This window comes from Panicum virgatum, chromosome 2K (genome assembly GCF_016808335.1).
Source record: "Panicum virgatum strain AP13 chromosome 2K, P.virgatum_v5, whole genome shotgun sequence".
Classification (NCBI taxonomy): domain Eukaryota; kingdom Viridiplantae; phylum Streptophyta; class Magnoliopsida; order Poales; family Poaceae; genus Panicum; species Panicum virgatum.
In genome coordinates, this window is record NC_053137.1 from 63004834 (window position 1) to 63023208 (window position 18375).

An 18375-nucleotide genomic window follows, 5' to 3' on the forward strand; every position below is an offset into this window, starting at 1 on the left:
ACATCAAGATGTCGCATGTCATACCGCCGCCTGAAGAATTAAAGCGGCGAGCTTATTGCAAATTTCATAATACTTTCTCTCATGCAACTAATGATTGTAATGTGCTTCGGAGACAGATTCAATCGGCTGTTAATGAAGGCCGAATAATTGTTCCACAAATGAAGGTGGATCAGAATCCTTTCCCTGCACATACACATGTGCTTGAATTGAGTCATCCTAAAGTGTTAATTCGGCCAAATCAAGCCGAATCAACAAAAGGAAAAAATATAATCATTGGTGAAGAAAGGTCTGAGCCTTTGAAATCTCATCAGGAAGCTCCAGCAAAGAAGGTCCCTGAAGATTCATTGAAGAATTCAACGCTCGGGGGGCAAGAACAGAAAAAGGGCGCCAGGTCTGCTCAGACTGGTCTGACCGGTCTGGAGACCGGTCTGACCGGTCGATCTGGAATTTCTGGAAAGAATTCCAGAAACAAGAAAGAAAAAGAAAGGCCGAGTTTTAAAGAACTCTTGGCCAAATGTGAGAATAAAGGAGTCGTCCAGAAGCAGAGGGAACGACCGGACAAAGTCAAGGATACAAATCCATCATCGTCCCAAGAGCAATCGAGTTTGAGCCAAGGTAATTCATTTAATGGACCGATTGCTCCATGGTATTGCTGGTATCTTTATTATATGTCTTTGGATTATAGTAGGATGCACATGCAGTCATATTATATTCATTATCCTCCTATATATCCAAGCTTTGCTTCACAAAGACCGATTAGCGATAATCTGGTCAAAAAGAACATAGATTGCAGCAAGGAGTGTGAGAAGAACATAAAACAAGATTCAAAATATCTACAGCCGAAGTGGTGTTCTTCAGGTTTGTCTCACACCCAAAAGAGGAGGCTGCAAAGGATGCGCAAGAAAGAAGCCATGGAACAGCAAGCAGAGGTTATACCAATAAGGTCGACGACCATGAAGCAGGTATGGAAGCCCAAGTAAGTTGTTTCATCATCAACTTGAGGAAGAAGCAAAATACGACCGATAAATCGTTATCGCCCTTAGACAATTTTGGTTCAGAAGAGTGTTCTTTGGCACGCAAGCTTTGCCAAAGAACAGGGGGGCATATGTTGACAACCAAAATTGGCATTCGACAATACCGACCGGTCTGACCGGTACACCCTAGCGGTCTGACCGGTCAGACGCTGTAGTCCGTCCGGCAGCAGCCGACCGGTCTGACCGGTAGGGTCAACCGGTCTGACCGGTCCAAGTGGAATCCGAGTACAACTAGGGATTTTAATAGATTTAGATCTTGTAATAGGATTTCTTGCGGGATAAGTCCACCCCACCCTATAAATATAAAGGGTCACGGCCGATTAGGTATCCAATCGATCAAATCAATACAACTTTTATCTTTTTACTTTTCTCTTGCCCTAGCTTTTTCAATCTACTATTTGTTGTTCCTCCGTCGTCTCTACGTCGATTGAGGGCGTTCTAGGTGGTCTGCCGACCCTAGAACAACCCTACGTGCGCCTGTCCCGACGGGTCTTCCCGGGCGACGTTCGTTGGTCTCACCGCCGGTCTGCTCGGCGGCGACCGGTCTGACCGGTATACCCGACCGGTCTAACCGGTCTGAGCATCGGCGCTGCATTGTGCCGTCGTTCGCTGCGCGTTCAAGCGTTTTCGTGTGTTGGCCCTAGTTCTGCATAACAGGAGTTTAACATACAATCATGAAATTTGGCAATCTATAGACGTGATGGTATGTTTTTAGTTTTTTATCACGGAAGGCATATTTTAACCTCCGCCCAATGCTGGGACTTGTTCTCCGCCTCCTTTTCCCGTGCTTGATCCATTGCCTCCAGCTTTTGTCTCCGTGGCCGCTCTAGGCAGATGCTGGGAGCTTCTGGAGAAGGGAGACCGGGGGTGGCGTCGGTACCTACGACAAGGAGGCTAGCGGGCAAGAGGGTCACGGACTGCGGCTGAGGGGCGGGCTCGAGCGCGCGGGCATGATGCTTCCCTTCGGTCCTCGCCTCCTCCAACTCGGCCGGCGGCCAGCCGGCCAGGCCACGCGGGGCTAGCCAGCGCGGCGCTGCGCTGCGCCCAGCGGCCGTGGGGCCAGGCCAGTCGGAGGCGCGACGCTGGGCGGCGCCGCTGAGGGACGCCTAGCGGCTCGGCGCGGCTGCGACCGGCAGTTGGAGAAGGCGCGGCGGTTCCTTCTCGGCGGGTCCTCTTTCGTTTTATCCTCTTGGCCTGGCAGGCAGCTCAGCGCAAAGCGGCGTGGTGGCCCGGCGTCGCGTGGTGGCCCGGAGGCTCCTCTTCTTCCATTGTCCTCCACTTGGGCTCGGCGCAGCACGAGACGAGCACGGGTGTGGCGGCGCGAGCCGCGCTCACAGCCGGGGCCAGGCTGATCGTGATGGACCGAGAATGCTCTTCTGCTAGAGGTTGGTGCGTGAATCTGCTAGAGGATATTTTTGCAAAAGATCTGGAATTTGCCACGATCTCGTCCGCGGATCCGATCGGACGGTCCGGTAAAACAGTTGACGTGGCCACGGTCTCCTGTTGTTTTGATCCGTGAATCGTATTGTAAGATTTTGCGACAAGGGAGTAGTAGCCTCTATCGTCCGCGGATCAGCCCACGGTGCGAGGAGGGACCACGCGGATTGGGCCGAAAGGCCGAGTTAGCCAAGCCTCGTACATTCGCCGCCACACAACTCCTTCTTCGGAGGACTCACTCCTCACTCCTCTCTAAAAAAACAACCCACCGGATCTAGGGTTTCCTTCCCAGGCTCAGGAGTCAGGGCGGTGCCGGCGGCGAGGAAGAAACTTGCTTTTGCCGTGCGAAGATGGAGAATACGGCAGCTCCTGAGGCGAGAGTGTATACTAGGCGCAAAGGTGACGGAAAGCTGGTGAGTTTGTCGGGAGCCAAGGAGATGACGCGGCCGTGCTGGGATAGGATGAAGGCGGAAGATGATGAGAAAGATTCGCTCAAGCCGTTGATGAAAAAAAAGGCGTTGATGAAGATGTACTTTGGGCTTTTTGCGGATGAAGTCGAAGAGAATTTTTTGTTGTTGGACTGGATGACACAAATCCGTTTGGGTGATGAGCACGCATCGGAATCTCGCCTGTTGAAACAAGCGGAGGCGGCGAAAACGGATGTCCCCGAGACGATGGAATCTGACTATGAAGCCTATACAGCTAGCACGTTTCGCGATGATTGGATGGCTGTTTGGTCCCGCAAGTTCGGCTGTTTCGAAGACACCAGTGAGTTCTTCTTACTTCTCCATTTTTTGAACGAAATTCTTACTTCTCCATTGATCATCCCATTGGTTGAGTGAACTTTCTCACATATATCTATAATATAATTTTCGAGTTTGTTGCCGTTGTTGTTCTTACTATTGTACTCCATCTTGACTCACTTGAGATCTCCAACCGCGCACATCCAGCGAAGCTCCGCCCAATGCGTTTTACCGATAAGCCCGCACCCAGTTATGGCGCCTTCCCCATGAGCGCTCTGCAAGTGTTTTCAGTCAGGGTTGAAGGAATCAGAAGGGGCTTGCAGTGGCCGCTTGATGTGTTTGGTATTATCGCCGTGCGCGACACCGTCGACCTCAACCGCAACATCATCTTCAGCCGCACGAGGGACAATTGCCAGACACTCACCAAGGAGGTTCAAAGCATTCCCTTTGCTTGTCTCATTCATGCCGAGCTGCTTTGTTTCGTACTGACTGATTGTGGTGCCCAATGCTCCTCTTTGTTCACTCAAGATTATGATTTTTTTATTTGTCTAATGTTGTTGCATGCAGGATCGAAATTTAGCACTGGTAGGTCCAAGCCGCGCCGTTGTGTGGCAAGATCATCTGTACATCGAGGTTAAGCTGACGGTGAAGGGGCCTACCGAATCCGAGGATAAAGACTTGAGCTTTCTAGTTGTGCCATTTGCATGTGGTAATGCGGCATACTCATATCACAAATATAGTTACAGAACCAGCAAGCTTAGTACGGTGAGGCTTTCACTTGGTCCTATTGTTGACTCTGTGGAGGCCACAATATTTGTGCGAGTCAGTGATGGGTCATGGCCAGATGGTTTCCGTGCCCAATTCGCTGCATTTACCACTGGCATTCGTCGCAAGATAGCCCCTAGCATTGATCACAAGAAGATAATCTTGCTTGATTCTGGAAGCAGAAAAGTGCCTTTTAATGCTGGAGGGATCGAGCTTTCACGGCGTGTCGTTTCGGTTGAGACTACTGGGAAGCTGAGAGTCTGCATCAAGGCGTGGAAGATTGTGGAAAGTGCTAAGAATGCTGTGAAGGATGAGTTATTTTTCACACCCCAGGAAGCGGGGAGAAGCTCTGGTTTGCTTGATGCTGGCTTTTGTAAGATGGAAGTTACCGTCGCCTGGTCCCTCATTACCTGTGATTAATAGTGTGACGAGTGACCTGTCATGAAGATACCGCTGATGGAAGTTACAAAAGCTACAAGTTATGGGCACTTGGAAGTTCTTGCAGAGTTATGGTTATTTTAGTTTTTTGAAACTGGTATTTAGCACTTTGTTCTAGAGGGGTATGTTAATGTTATTATGATCCTGGTGAGACTACCAGCAGAAAGCTGCAAGTTTCTGTTCAGGCTTGCGAGGCCCGGGAAGCAAATAGCAATAATGCTGCAGAAGACGGGGGTTTTCACACCGAAAGAAACCAATTAGAACCCATGGCATGCATGATTCAAGGCTTATAAGATGGATGCAGACGCATTTATAAGTTATACTGCTTAGAATCTTTCAAAAAAAAAAGTTATACTGCTTAGTGATCTGTTATCAAACTCTTAGAGTTGGCATTGCAGCTATTGCTTTTGAAATGGTATTTAAAGTTATGATGTGATTTCGATGTGATTGCCGCCTTAGTTGTGTACTGAGAAGTCTGGATGTCTACATATATTCTCTAATCTACTAATCAGTTGATAATAAGTGGCTGGGCTGCAGAACCGCTGGAGCAGCCACCCAAATCGGCTGGTCTAGCGCAGGCGCAGGCGCTGGCGTGTGAGTTGTCAGAGGTGGGGTCAGATGTGTTGGTCCCTGCTTGTCAGGCACAGGCCAAGAGCGTGTTTCTGTGCGCGAAATAGAAATGCGTTCAGCGGGAGGCTGCTCCAGCCAGTCGCTTACTTCCAGCCGAACAGGCTGATGTTTATTACTTGAGCACTAAAGGGGATATTTGATTACATTTTGAGAATGTATTCCCGAACCGAAAGGGGTAATGCTGCGACTGTTTAGGCATGTTGCCCTTCATCCGGCTACTGTAACATTCAGGAAACTGAAGTGTTTCTCACCGAATGTCTCCTTTACCGAATCATTAGACTTGTTCTCGCACTTGCAATAACCTTGCATTCCGATCCTGTTGTCGATCATTGTCGTGTGCAAACCCACAGCCAGGTGGCGGAATGCACCCGTCTAAGCCCTAAGTTAGTATGAACTCGAGGGGTAGCTAGGCTTAGTTCGATCAAGAACACGATGAACACAAGGATTTAGAGTGGTTCGGGCCGCCAGAGGTTAGTTCGATCTCGATCAAGAACACGATGAACACAAGGATTTAGAGTGGTTCGGGCCGCCAGAGCGTAATACCCTACGTCCACTGTGTGTTGTATTGTTTGTGCTCCCAAGATCTTGAGAGCAAGTGTGTGTTGGATCTTGCCTCCGATGAGTGTCCAGAGTGTCTAGAGAGAGTCCTTTCTCTCTGTAGCGAGCACCCCCCTTTTATATCTCAAGGGAAGCGCGTACATGGCCGTTGAGACCCCGACAGATGTGCCCAATGATGTAGTGTAAAATAACATACTGTACAGAGCATTATGGCGCTGCAGGCGACGGAGATCTTATTCCAGGATTTCCCTGGTTTGTCCGTGGGAATCTTCCGACCGGCGTGCTTTACCCTGTCTTATCGAAACGGCGCCAGGCGTAGCTCGGCGTAGTCTGCCGCGTAGCTGTACCGGCCATGTAGCTTGCGGCGTAGGCGACATGATGGAAAGGGCTGTGCCGTCGTATCCATTTAATGTGGCTAGGCGTGCTCTGCACGGGCGCGGCGCCTGCGGCTACTGTGTTCCTCAGTAATATGCGATGTACAGTGAAGCCTGACAAAGGCTGCCTCGCGTTCTGCGGCATCAGAGCACGCCTTAACCACCCGCATTGAATGCGGTGGGTGGACGAGTCTTACAGCGGAAGACTCGCGCCCGCGCCCGCGCCAGCAGGAAACTGAAGTGTTTCTCTCCGAATTTGTCTCCTTTCCTGCATCTCAAATGGATGTTTTCAATCATTCAACTTGCTCTTGCACTTGCAATAACCCTGAATTCCGATCCTGTTGTTGATCATGATTCATGTAAGGCATAGGGATTAAACGTAGCGAGCTGTTTAATAATATTAAAATCTTAAATTTTTGTGCAAATATCAACAGTGAGAATAAAAACACAACCTCTGAGGGTAAATAAGGGAAGCAAAAGCAGCTGCACAACAAGATATTGTGAAGCCGGGAGGCTGTCAGACAACGACGGATCATAGACAAGATGATGAATTCACTGCATCATATATCATAGAAAGGGATGATGATACATTCACTACAAAAGAAAGGAAGCTATTACTGCATTACGCGCGAGCTTACATCTCATTTACCCGACACACGCTCTTTGCCCCTGGATTATCTCCATACCCCTTTTCCTTACTGCCTGTTTTTACAATTTTTTTACCTAAGCACCAGGCTGTACTTTTCGAAGCCATGGCTGTTGTTAGAAAGAATGGACAAGTAACATGAAACATAAGAAAGAATGGCGTTAGCATCAGTGTTAGCAGCTCTTTACAGTAGTCAGAAGTTGGCACTGGACCCTGCTTGCCGACATGGACAAAAATTAAGTCGGCATTCTCCGGTGAGACCTGTAACAAGAAAGCAATAATTATGAGAAATGTTATCGATGTATTCATTAGGAGCAAAGATATCAGACATAATATACCACAGAGGGCTCCTGTACAATTGCTTCAATGCGATTGCGCTGCACCAGTCGGATGCCAGCGTCCATCCACAAAACTCCCCTTGCCCAAAAATGCATCGGATGGGCATCAATTTGCCCTGCAAGCAGATCAGAAGCACAGCACAATAGCTGGCCATCTGGGATCATCCCACGTCTCTTCCTCGTCTGTTTGCAGACCTTGTCCTCTCTATAGTTTGTTTAGCTTGCCGGCTTGGATTTGATGGTTTAGATTCCTATGAGCAGTATTTGAAAACAATAAATATAATGAGCTTACGAAGTTCCCTAAAGATGCAAAATATATAAAATGAGAATCAATACATTTTTGCTAGTCAATTGAGCGCTTTTGGCCTTCTCGGCTTCTGCGTCCTTTTCAGCTTTTTTCTTCTCAAGCTCAGCTTGTTTGAGGTTCTCCTCGTGTGCTTTTCGAAATGATGTTACGAAAGTTAATAGGGTAGAGATCACTGCAGAATAAGGATGAGGTATCAATAAGACAACGCTAGAAATGCAGAGACTGGATGCGCTTGAACCACCTACAATCCTACAGAGAATAATTTGTACCGTAATTTAACCTAAGCATGTTCAGATAAAATTGATCTGCTTACCTTGCTCAAAGGGGCAACGAACGGGATCCTCACCAAAGTATTTAATCAGTGCATCTGCCTTTTTGCCCTGGAACCATATTGAAAATTCATTGTACAAGAAATGAAGGGCACATAGAATGTGCCGAAAGGACCCAAAAAAAAGGAAACCATACCACTTCAGAAAACAGCGATGATAACGACTGCACATCAGCTCCAGCATTGTCCGTGAACTCTTTCAGTTTCTACATAATGCAGATAATGCCAGTTTAGTGTTGGCACTCCCTCACCACACTCACTCACTCTTGCAGGTGGAGAAGAAGAAGGGGAGAGGAAGAAGAAGCTCAGGAAGAGCACACACGGCAGTGGAGCTGCTTAAACCACTGAGCTGCAGCTACTCTCTCCTTTATACACAACCAAGTCAAGGTGAGTCATTTACAAGGTATGGCCTTACAGTGCTTTGCAGCTTCTAACACTACTTGCTACTGCTGCTGCTACTACTTGCTACTGCTGCCATGCTGCTACTAGCAGCTGCAACTATGCTCACTAGTCTTTGCCGCCCAAAATCAAGTGGCAAGCCACGGCAGGTCAAAGAGGTAGAGCTACTACTACTATAAAGAAAGAGAGCAAGCTAGAGCATGGTGATTATCTAACAAATCTTCCCCTAATCGCATTGCTCTTGCTTGATTTCCTCAACTCCAATCTTGGTCCTCAACTCTGTGAGTCGAACGCGCCCAAGTGGCTTGGTGAGGATGTCACCGAGCTGTCGAGCAGTCTCGACATGCTCGAGCTTGATCTGTCCACCATCGACGCAGTCACGGATGTAGTGGAACTTGGTGTCGATGTGCTTGCTCCGGTCGTGGTGGACGGGGTTCTTGGCAAGGGCAATGGCGGACTGGTTGTCCACCATCAGGACGGGTGCCCGAGCGTCTTCTCCGGTGAGCTCTGCCAGCAGCCTCCCCAGCCAAACTCCCTGGCAACATGCCGTCGCCGCCGCAATGTACTCTGCCTCGCAAGTGCTTAGCGCGACGACCTTCTGCTTCGTCGATTGCCAGGAGATCGGGCACGCTCCAAGGAAGAAGAGCACGCCAGTCGTGCTCCGCCGTCCATCAACGTCGCCCGCCATGTCGCTGTCGCTGAAACCGATTAGCTCCAGCTCTCCCCTGCTCCTCCTTGGGTAGATGAGCCCGTAGCCGCGCGTCCCCGCCACATAGCGGAGCAGATGCTTGACCGCGGCGAGGTGATCCTCCCGCGGTTCCGCCATGAACCGGCTCACGTACCCCACAGCGAACCCAATGTCCGGCCGCGTGTGTGTGAGGTAGCGTAGCCCGCCGACGATGCTCCGGTAGCTCGTGGCGTCCACTAAGGGGGCAGTGCTGTCCTTTGACAGCTTGATCTTCTCCTCCATGGGCGTCTGGCACGCCCTGCACTCGCCCATCCCGCTCCGCTCCAGCAGCTTCTCGGCGTAGGAGCTCTGGCGGAGCGTGATGGCGTCCCTCCCCTGCTCCACCTCGATCCCGAGATAGTAGGTGAGCAGGCCGAGGTCAGACATGCGGAACATCGCCTTCATCTTCTTCTTGAACGCATCGATGTCACGCTGCTCTGTGCCGGTGACGATGAGGTCGTCGACGTACACGCCGACGATTACCAGTCCGCCCTTCGACCGGTGCGTGTAGAGGGCGTGCTCGGTGGCGCACTTGGTGTAGCCGAGCGTGGTGAGGCTGGCGTCGAGCTTGATGTTCCATGCGCGCGGCGCCTGACGCAGCCCGTACAAGGCCTTGCGCAGGCGGAGCACCTTGTGCTCCTTGCCGGCGACGACAAATCCCGGCGGCTGCTGCACGTACACTTCCTCAGCGAGTTCCCCGTTGAGGAACGCCGATTTCACGTCCAGATGATGGACCTCCCAGCTCCTTGACGCCGCCAGCGCCAGTAGTAGGCGCACAGACTCCATGCGCGCCACCGGCGCAAAGACTTCTTCGAAGTCGATCCCCTCGCGCTGCACGAATCCTTTGGCCACGAGCCGCGCCTTGTGCCGCACCACCTCGCCGCGCTCGTTCTTCTTCACCTTGAACACCCACTTCAATCCGATCGGCCGGCATCCGATCGGCGGGTCCACAAGTTCCCACGTGTGGTTCTCCTCCACCGCCGCCATCTCCTCCAGCATCGCCACCCGCCAGCAAGCCTCCTGCTCTGCTGCGGCGAAGCTCGGTGGCTCCTCTGCGCTGCCCAGGTGCAGCTCGAGATCGTCCAGCACCCGGGCCGCCTGCCCTGGTGGACTGGAATCACCGACGAGATCATCCACCGCGCGGAACCGGAGCGGCTCGCCGGAGTACTCCGCATCGACGTTCGAGGAGGCGCTCGGAGGAGGCGTGACGTAGTGGATCGGCGATGCTGAGCCTGGTGATGGTGCCGCAGGTGTGGCCGGCGACCCCGTAGGCAAATGCGGAGCCGGTTCCGCTTCCCCTGTTTCCGAAACAGGGGAGGCTGGAGCAGGGGAGCCGCCGCCTGGGCTCGTTGCCGCCGCACCTGAAGCAGGGGAGCCAACTCCTGGGCTCGCCGCTGCTTCCCCGTCGGCGTCCTCCCCGTCCTGGACCTCCACGTGCTCGATGATGAAGTCCCTCCAGGCTCCGCGCACTGCTTCCCCATCACCTTGCTCCTCCTCCCAACTCCAACACGCCGCCTCATCAAAAACCACGTCGCGGGACACCACCACGCGCCGTGCCTGCGGATCGTAGAGCCGGTACGCCTTGCTACCGCGCTCGTAACCCAGGAACACCATCGGGCTGCTCCGATCCTCCAACTTGGGGAGGTTTGGCTTCGTCTTCTTCACATGCCCGATGCAGCCGAATGTCCTGAGGAAGGACACGTCCGGCTTCCTCCCGTGCCATGCCTCGAACGGCGTCATGCCGTCCAAGCTCTTGGTGGGCGCGCGGTTCAGAATGAACACCGCCGTGCTCACCGCCTCGCCCCAGAACGCCGCCGGCATCCTCTTGGCCTTGAGCATGCTCCTCGCCATGCCTACGACCGTCTGGTTCCTCCTTTCCACGACGCCGTTCTGCTGCGGCGAGTACGGCGCCGTGAGATGGCGTTCCACGCCTTGTCCGGCGCAGTAGAGCCCGAACTCGATCGAAGTGAACTCGCCGCCGCGATCCGTCCGCAGCACGCGCAGCTTCTTCCCCGATTCTGTCTCCACCCGCGCCTGGAACTCCTTGATCGCCGCCGGCGCCTCATCCTTGCTTGACAGGAGGTGCAGCCACATGTAGCGGCTGCAGTCGTCCACCAGAAGCAGGAAGTAGCGCCGCCCGCCGTGCGTTGCTGGCGTGATTGGCCCGCAGAGGTCGCCGTGGACGAGCTCGAGGATGTCGCCGGCGCGGTAGCTCGCCTTCTTGGGGAAAGGTAGCCTCCTCTGCTTCCCAGCGAGGCAGCTGTCGCAGAGCTCGCCCGCGTGCTCGATCAGCGGCAGCCCTCTCACCATGCCTCGCCTCGCCATCCTGGCCAGAGCGTCAAAGCTCAGGTGGCCGTAGCGCGCGTGCCAGCGCCATGCGTCGTCGTCGCAGCGTGCCGCCAAGCACACCGGGCGCGCAATGCGCAGCGCCAGGGTGTAGAGGCGGTTCTTGCTCCGTGCGACCTTGGCGAGTAGCTTCCGCTCGCGATCTCTGATCCGGAGCACGCCTCCGTCAATCAGCACCTGGCAGCCTCGCTCGTCGAGCTGGCCAATGCTGATGATGTTGCTCCGGAGCTTGGGGATGAAGTACACGTTCGTGAGCGCCTTGTGCTCGCCGTCCTTGCACTGGAACACGACCGTGCCGCGCCCCTGAATACCAACGCCGGAGTTGTCCCCGAACTTCACGGTGCCGACGACTTCAGTGTCGAGCTCGGAGAAGGCCGCGCGGTTGCCGGTCATGTGGTTGCTCGCGCCGGTGTCGAGGTACCACTGCTCCTCCGCCTCCTCTTCCGCCCGCCCGAGGTTGACCCGCGCGCGCGGTTCGTCGAGCTCGACGTGCCCGCCGCGGTCCTCTGCCTCGGTGTTGATGGCGCAGACCTGCGCCATGAGCAGCGCAGGCTCTTCCTCGTCATCCTGGGCGAGATGCGCCCTCTCCTGGCGCCTTGGCTCCTTGCAATTTCGGGCCCAGTGCCCGATTTTGCCGCAATTGTGGCACCGATCCTTGTCGGCGGCGCGATTGCCGCCGTCCTTGTCGGTCCCTTCACCCTTCCGCCGCGGTTTGCCGCGCCGCCTGCCGCGCGCACCGCTTCCGCCACCTCCGCGCGAAACAGAGGAGCCCTCCCCCTGCTTCCTCTCGCGCAGGCGCACCGCCCACTGCTCCTCCGTGAGCAGTAGCTGGCCGCCGGCGGTCGTGCGGGCGGTTGCCTCCGCGCGATCTTCAACCGCCTTGAGCCACCCGGTCACCTCCTCGATTGTGAGCGTGCTCATGTCGAGCAGCGTCTCAATCGAGAGCGCAATCTGCGCGAATCGCGGCGGCACGACGCGGAGATACTTCGCCACCGCCGCCTCCTCGCCGATGGCGACGCCGACCTGCGCTAGCTGGCTCACCAGTGAGGTGAGCCGCAGCGCGAAGTCCTCGATGGCCTCTCCATCGCGGAACGCGATTGCCTCGTACTCCCGCCTGAGCTGCTGCGCCTTCGCCTTGCGCACGCGGTCGCCTCCCAGCCGCATCGTCTCCAAACTCTCCCAGGCCTCCTTTGCGGAGTCCTTGGCGCCGAGCGGGACGACGTACTCTGTTGGCACCGACTTGAGGATGGCCTCCATGGCCGACTGGTCGTCTTCTTCGTCGGTGGTGCCCGTTGTCACCGCCGCCCACAGGCGCCTTGCCTTGAGCATCACCTTCATCAGCACCACCCACTCGGCGTAGTTCGTGCGGGTGAGCATGGGATACTGCGCGTTGCCGGCTTCCCGCACCGTCTTCTTCACGACGTACGTCGTCTGCCGACCACGCCGCTCCGGGGAACGCCCGCGCCCACGCTCACGATCCAGGGAAGTCATGGCCACCAAGCTCGAACACTCAAGCTCTGAATACCACTTGTTGGCACTCCCTCACCACACTCACTCACTCTTGCAGGTGGAGAAGAAGAAGGGGAGAGGAAGAAGAAGCTCAGGAAGAGCACACACGGCAGTGGAGCTGCTTAAACCACTGAGCTGCAGCTACTCTCTCCTTTATACACAACCAAGTCAAGGTGAGTCATTTACAAGGTATGGCCTTACAGTGCTTTGCAGCTTCTAACACTACTTGCTACTGCTGCTGCTACTACTTGCTACTGCTGCCATGCTGCTACTAGCAGCTGCAACTATGCTCACTAGTCTTTGCCGCCCAAAATCAAGTGGCAAGCCACGGCAGGTCAAAGAGGTAGAGCTACTACTACTATAAAGAAAGAGAGCAAGCTAGAGCATGGTGATTATCTAACATTTAGAAGCAACCAAGAGACAAAGACACTCGCTTATTCTACAGCTTAACAGGAACACAATGCGACTTTATTGTTTAGTTCAGCATTTGATGAATTAAAATGCATAAGTTTACAAGAAATATTAACAGAGACAGTCACCAATGGATGAGCACGTATTTCATCTTCTTTTTCGTTTGTTGTTAGGCTTGTCAGCTTTGAGATTAAAATTCATGAACGCCTATCTGAGGCTCTGAGTAGTCCATGTAGAGGGCCATCAAACAAATAGGTAAAAAACAACATTATTTTCTACAAAAAAGGCTTTTGATCATCCAAAATGCCTGGTTGTATTTACACTGAAAGTTGTTAGACAATGTATATGTGTATTGCGTGTGTTGGGCCCTGGCGTGTAGCACCTGGGCCTTGGCCGGCCACTCTGGCAAGGCCTGGATTGATTAGGTCGGCAGGGTCCTGCCTCTAGGGTTTAGGTCTCCGGCCTATATATTTGTAACCCTTGTTTTACCCTAATCAATCAATCATTATACGCAATCTCTATTGCTTTCATGGTATCAAGAGTCCGGGATCCCCACGATCCCACTTCCGCTCCCTAGCGCGCGCCCCTGCACCGCTGGTTCGCCGCCATCCCGCACCGATCTCTCATCGTTGCTGCCCGATGGCTAGCCCCTCTTCCCTCACCTCTGAGGCGCGCAAGAAGGCTGACGCCGACGCCCAGGCGGCGCGCGACACGGACGCGCAGAAACGCGCGGACGCCCGCGCCGCTCGCCAGGCTGCGCGCAATGCTGCTCTCGAGCACGCCCGCGTCGCCGAAGAGGAGGCCGCCGCCGCGTCCAAGGAGCGCGACGCCGCCGCCACCCGCATCCGCGCCGCCCTGGATCGCGCTGCCCTTGAGTGCAAAGCCGCCGCCGATCCTGAGGACGAAGACGACGGCTCTGCATCTAAGGTCTCCGCCCACGGCGGCGGCAGTGACCTGCACGGTGCCCTCCTCCTCCACGAGGCCGCCGCCCTGCTGAATCTGCACGCCCAGGCGGTGGCAGTGCAGAACATCAGGAGCCTGGTACCCGTCGTCCTCGACATCAACTCCTCCAGCTACTCCAGATGGCGTGAGCAATTCCTCCTCACCCTAGGAAGGTACCAGCTGCAGGATCATGTCCTGCAGGACCAGCCTGCACGTGTCTCCCCCGACTGGACTAGAATGGACTGCGTCGTTCGATCGTGGCTCTACAGCACCCTCTCCAACGACCTCGTCGACATCGTCCTCACCAAGAGCGCGAACGGCACCACCGCCCGCTCCACCTGGCTCGCCATCGAGGCCCAGTTCCTTGGCAACAAGCTCGCGCTCTTCATCTTGATGCTCGCTTTCGGATGTGTTGTGCAGGGTGATCTCTCCATCGGCCGCCCCTTTCCCTCCTTCCTGGAGGTGTGCGATGATCTTATTCTGGAGATCACCCTGGCGGAAAAGGCGTCCACTCCGTCCACCACCCTCCTCGCCGGCTCCACCTCCACCCCCTCTGCGCCACCTTCCCAGCGCCAGTCCAGCCGCACCTCTGGACGTGCCAAGGGAAACAGGGGAGGCGGTGGGACTGGTGGTTCATCTACCTCAGGCAAAGGCGGCCGCGACAAGCATGGCAAGGCGAACAAGGGCGGTGGCAATTCTCAGCCTTCCACAGGCGGTGGGGGCTCGAGTAACCAAACTCCCTCTGAGCCCACTCAGGCGCCCAACGCGCAGTGGCCGTCCTTCTACAACCCCTGGGCGGGCGCCATTCAGATGTGGCCCGCCCAGCGCTCGCCTGCCGCCCCATCGCCTCAGCCTGCTGCTGCCCCGACCCAGCAACAGGCGCAGCAGCAGGCCATGGTCGCCCACCAGCAAGCCGTACAGGCTCAGCAGCTAGCACTACAGGCGCAGGTGCAGCCCGCTCAGCTGCCCTACTACGGCTTCATGGCGCCGCCCGTCTACGGCATCATTCCGGCACCTGTTCAGCAGGCGCCGCCTAGCTTCTCCAACCCCATGAACGGCGCTTCCTGGGACCAGCAGTCGCTTGCTTCGACCTTCAGCACCATGTCTCTCCAGCAACCTCAACAGTCTGACTGGTACTTCGACTCAGGTGCTACCTCCCACATGACCTCACACCCCTCCACCCTTTCACATGTTTTACCTCCGCGGTACCCTTTTCCATCATCAATTGTCGTCGGCGACGGGTCTTTACTTCCTATCACTGGTACTGGCGCTACGGTTCTTCCTGGTAGTTTATCTCTTAATAATGTCCTTGTCTCTCCTAGACTTATTAAGAATCTTATTTCCGTTCGCCAGTTTACCTCCGATAACAATTGCTCCGTTGAATTTGACCCCGCTGGTTGTTCTGTGAAGGATCTGGCGTCTCAAAGGGTGTTCATCAGGTGCAATAACTCCGGTCCGCTGTATCCTCTACAGTTTCCTCCGGCGCTTGCTTTTGCTGCCACTTCTCCTGCGCTGTGGCATCGCCGCCTTGGTCACCCCGGTCATGAGGTCTTAGCAAAGGTCGCTTCAGTAGTCCCGTTCTGTAATAAAGAACCTAGCTCTATTTGTCATGCCTGTCAGCTAGGTCGCCATATTCGTTTGCCATTGCAATCATCAAACTCTCGTGCTACTAGTAATTTCGATCTTATTCACTGTGATTTGGGGACATCACCAATTCCCAGTGTCTCTGGATTTAAATACTATTTACTCATTCTTGATGACTGCTCTCATTATTTGTGGACCTTTCCTCTACGTGTTAAATCTGACACTTTTTCCACATTGGCAAATTTTTTCTCACATGTTCGCACACAGTTTGGTGCTATGGTGAAAGCTGTCCAGTGCGACAATGGGCGTGAGTTTGACAACTCCAGCACGCGCACCTTCTTCCTCTCACGGAAGTTCATTTGCGCATGTCCTGCCCTTACACCTCACCTCAAAACGGTAAAGCTGAGCGCATGATTCGCACCATTAATAATGCTGCTCGCTCCCTACTGTTTCAGGCTAGCATGCCTCCATGCTACTGGGTTGAGGCGCTTCACACAGCCACTCATGTGCTGAACATTCTCCCCACCAAAACCCTGAAACCCGCCACACCTCACTCCGCTTTGTTCGGAGTCGCACCCACATATGGTCATCTTCGGGTTTTTGGTTGTTTATGCTATCCTAACCTTTCAGCCACAGCAGCTCACAAGCTTGCTCCTCGACCAGCATCATGTGTTTTTCTCGGATATTCAGCCAATCACAAAGGGTACCGCTGCCTTGACTTGCATTCGAACAGGGTTCTCATCTCTCGCCACGTGGTCTTTGATGAAACCTCGTTCCCCTTCTCTTCACAGCCTACAACACCTGATTCAGCCGACTTTGAGTTCCTTTCAGATCATACTGACTTTGTACCAGCTCCCATAGGCCCTATACAGTCTTTGCCTGCAGGTACTCAGTTGGCGCCAGCTGCACGGCCACGTGCGGCCACGGTCACGCCGTCTCCTGCACCCTCCGTGCAGCCCGTGCCGGGTCCCCTCCCTAGTGTGGGCACCCCGGCCCCTGGCGCGCCTCCGACCCCGGCGTCCGGCGCCCCTGTTGGCGCACCCCCCACCCCGGCGTCCGACGCCTCTGTTCCAGGCGCCCCTCTTATGGCTGTGGCACCCACAGATGTGGTGCCAACAGCTGTGTCGCCCACGGCGCCTTCGCCCCCCCCCCCCCCCCCCCAGCTGCTGCCTCCACACTTGCGCCGCGCTCCGCGACTCCGCTCGTCTTCACCAGGCGACCGGTGCCGCGCCCACCGGTTGTGGCCCCGCCACCGACCGGTTCTCGACCTCTCCGGAGCTTCGTCCACGTCTACTCCCGACGACCGGTCAGTGGACCGGTCCCTCCGCGGCCTCTGCCCCGTGGTGCTGTCCCGACACCGCCGGTGTCCAACCAGCACACGATGACCACTCGTGCAAAGAGTGGGCTTCGCTTCCCGTTCGTCTACACCGCCACGTCGCTCTCTCCAGTTCCCCGGTCATATCGTGGGGGCCTCGCCGACACCAATTGGCGTGCGGATGCAGGAGTATGATGCCCTGTTGTCGAACCACACTTGGGACTTGGTTCCGCGACCGCCGCAGTCCAATGTTGTTAGCGGCAAATGGGTGTTCAAGCACAAATTCAAGGCAGACGGTACACTGGAGAGGTACAAGGCTCGTTGGGTCCTCCGTGGTTTCTCACAGCGCCCAGGTATTGATTTTGACGAGACCTTCAGTCCGGTCGTCAAACCAGCCACTGTTCGCACAGTTCTGTCCTTGGCACTCTCTCGCAGCTGGCCGATTCATCAGTTGGATGTCAAGAATGCCTTCCTCCACAGCAATCTGTCCGAGACAGTGTACTGCTCACAACCTACTGGTTTTGAGGATAGTGCCCATCCAGATTATGTGTGCAGGCTTAATCGATCTCTTTATGGTCTTAAGCAAGCACCTCGCGCTTGGTACAGCCGCTTTGCTTCATACATACTTCAGCTTGGTTTTGTGGAAGCTAAGACCGACACCTCGTTGTTCGTCTATCACCAGGGTGCTGACACTGCTTATCTTCTGCTATACGTCGATGACATTGTGCTTACTGCATCATCTCCTCAGCTGCTTCGCCGTGTCATCAGTGCTTTACAACAGGAGTTCTCTATGAAGGATCTTGGTGAGCTTCATCACTTCTTGGGCATGCATGTGTAGCGGTCTGGTACTGGTCTTCTTCTCTCTCAGCGGCAATATATGATGGATATTCTTGAGAGAGCCGGTATGTCTGATTGCAAGTCTTGTGCTACTCAAGTCGACACGAATCCAAAGCTGTCTGCCGATGGTGGTGTTCCAGTTGCAGATCCTACGGATTTTCAGTCTTGCTGGGGCCTTGCAGTATCTGACCTTCACTCGACCGGACATTGCATATGCGGTTCAGCAGGTTTGCCTTCACATGCATGATCCTCGGGAGCCTCATCTTGCTGCTCTCAAACGGATCTTACGATACATCTGAGGCACCTTACACCTGGGTCTTTTGTTGCGACCGTCTCGTCAGACTGATCTTGTGGTCTACTCAGATGCTGATTGGGTTGGCTATCTCGACTCTCGCAAATCCACCTTAGGTTATGCTGTCTTCCTTGGTGACAATCTCATCTCCTGGTCCTCCAAACGTCAGACTGCTGTCTCTCGTTCGAGCGCTGAGGTAGAGTATCGAGCTGTCGCCAATGCCGTGGCCGAGGTGTCCTGGTTGCGCCAACTTCTAGTTGAGCTGCATGTCCCTCTCAGCAAGGCTGCCTTGGTTTACTGTGATAATATCAGCACTGTCTACATGTCCGCCAACCCCGTTCAGCATCAACGCACCAAGCACGTCGAGATTGATCTCCACTTTGTTCGGGAGCGTGTTGCTACAGGAGCTGTCAGC

General features: G+C 54.6%; 2 protein-coding genes and 1 long non-coding RNA gene across 5 annotated transcripts in view; 2 read left to right on the forward strand and 1 right to left on the reverse strand.

Moving 5' to 3' along the window:
- The window catches only part of LOC120693545 (formin-like protein 5), a 113731-nt gene that overhangs the window by 85882 nt on the left and 9474 nt on the right, over positions 1 to 18375 (reverse strand). Inside the window, exons 14-18 of one of the 2 annotated variants that reach the window (XM_039977008.1) lie at positions 7736 to 7804; positions 7584 to 7650; positions 7300 to 7442; positions 6964 to 7214; positions 6514 to 6886 (exon numbers count right to left, since the gene is read on the reverse strand). In XM_039977008.1, coding sequence (XP_039832942.1) covers positions 7125 to 7214; positions 7300 to 7442; positions 7584 to 7650; positions 7736 to 7804 — 369 coding nt within the window. In that variant the 3' untranslated portion in view covers positions 6514 to 6886; positions 6964 to 7124. Of the gene's footprint in view, positions 1 to 6513; positions 6887 to 6963; positions 7215 to 7299; positions 7443 to 7583; positions 7651 to 7735; positions 7805 to 18375 lie in introns of those variants that run through there. The other variant, XM_039976999.1, reaches the window with a different exon arrangement.
- On the forward strand, positions 1755 to 4864 carry LOC120693568. 2 transcript variants are annotated; one of them, XM_039977017.1, is made up of 3 exons: positions 1755 to 3239; positions 3400 to 3645; positions 3782 to 4864. In XM_039977017.1, exons 1-3 carry the CDS (start codon positions 3132 to 3134, stop codon positions 4397 to 4399), a joined length of 972 nt encoding a protein of 323 aa, XP_039832951.1. In that variant the 5' UTR covers positions 1755 to 3131; the 3' UTR covers positions 4400 to 4864. The 2 variants fall into 2 exon arrangements, with proteins under 2 accessions (XP_039832951.1, XP_039832950.1); XM_039977016.1 differs by having other exon boundaries at positions 1774 to 3239; positions 3422 to 3645.
- LOC120693610 lies at positions 7827 to 12948 on the forward strand. Its single transcript, XR_005683075.1, has 2 exons — positions 7827 to 7985; positions 12638 to 12948. It is a non-coding gene; the product is annotated as an uncharacterized LOC120693610 (long non-coding RNA).

Excerpts from the sequence above, each read along its gene's own strand:
- LOC120693568 (XM_039977016.1), top strand. The coding sequence starts at position 2,822 with ATGGAGAATACGGCAGCTCCTGAGGCGAGAGTGTATACTAGGCGCAAA. Across the intron at positions 3,240-3,421 it reads CGGCTGTTTCGAAGACACCA|CGAAGCTCCGCCCAATGCGT; the intron begins GTGAGTTCTTCT and ends GCGCACATCCAG. Across the intron at positions 3,646-3,781 it reads GCCAGACACTCACCAAGGAG|GATCGAAATTTAGCACTGGT; the intron begins GTTCAAAGCATT and ends TGTTGCATGCAG.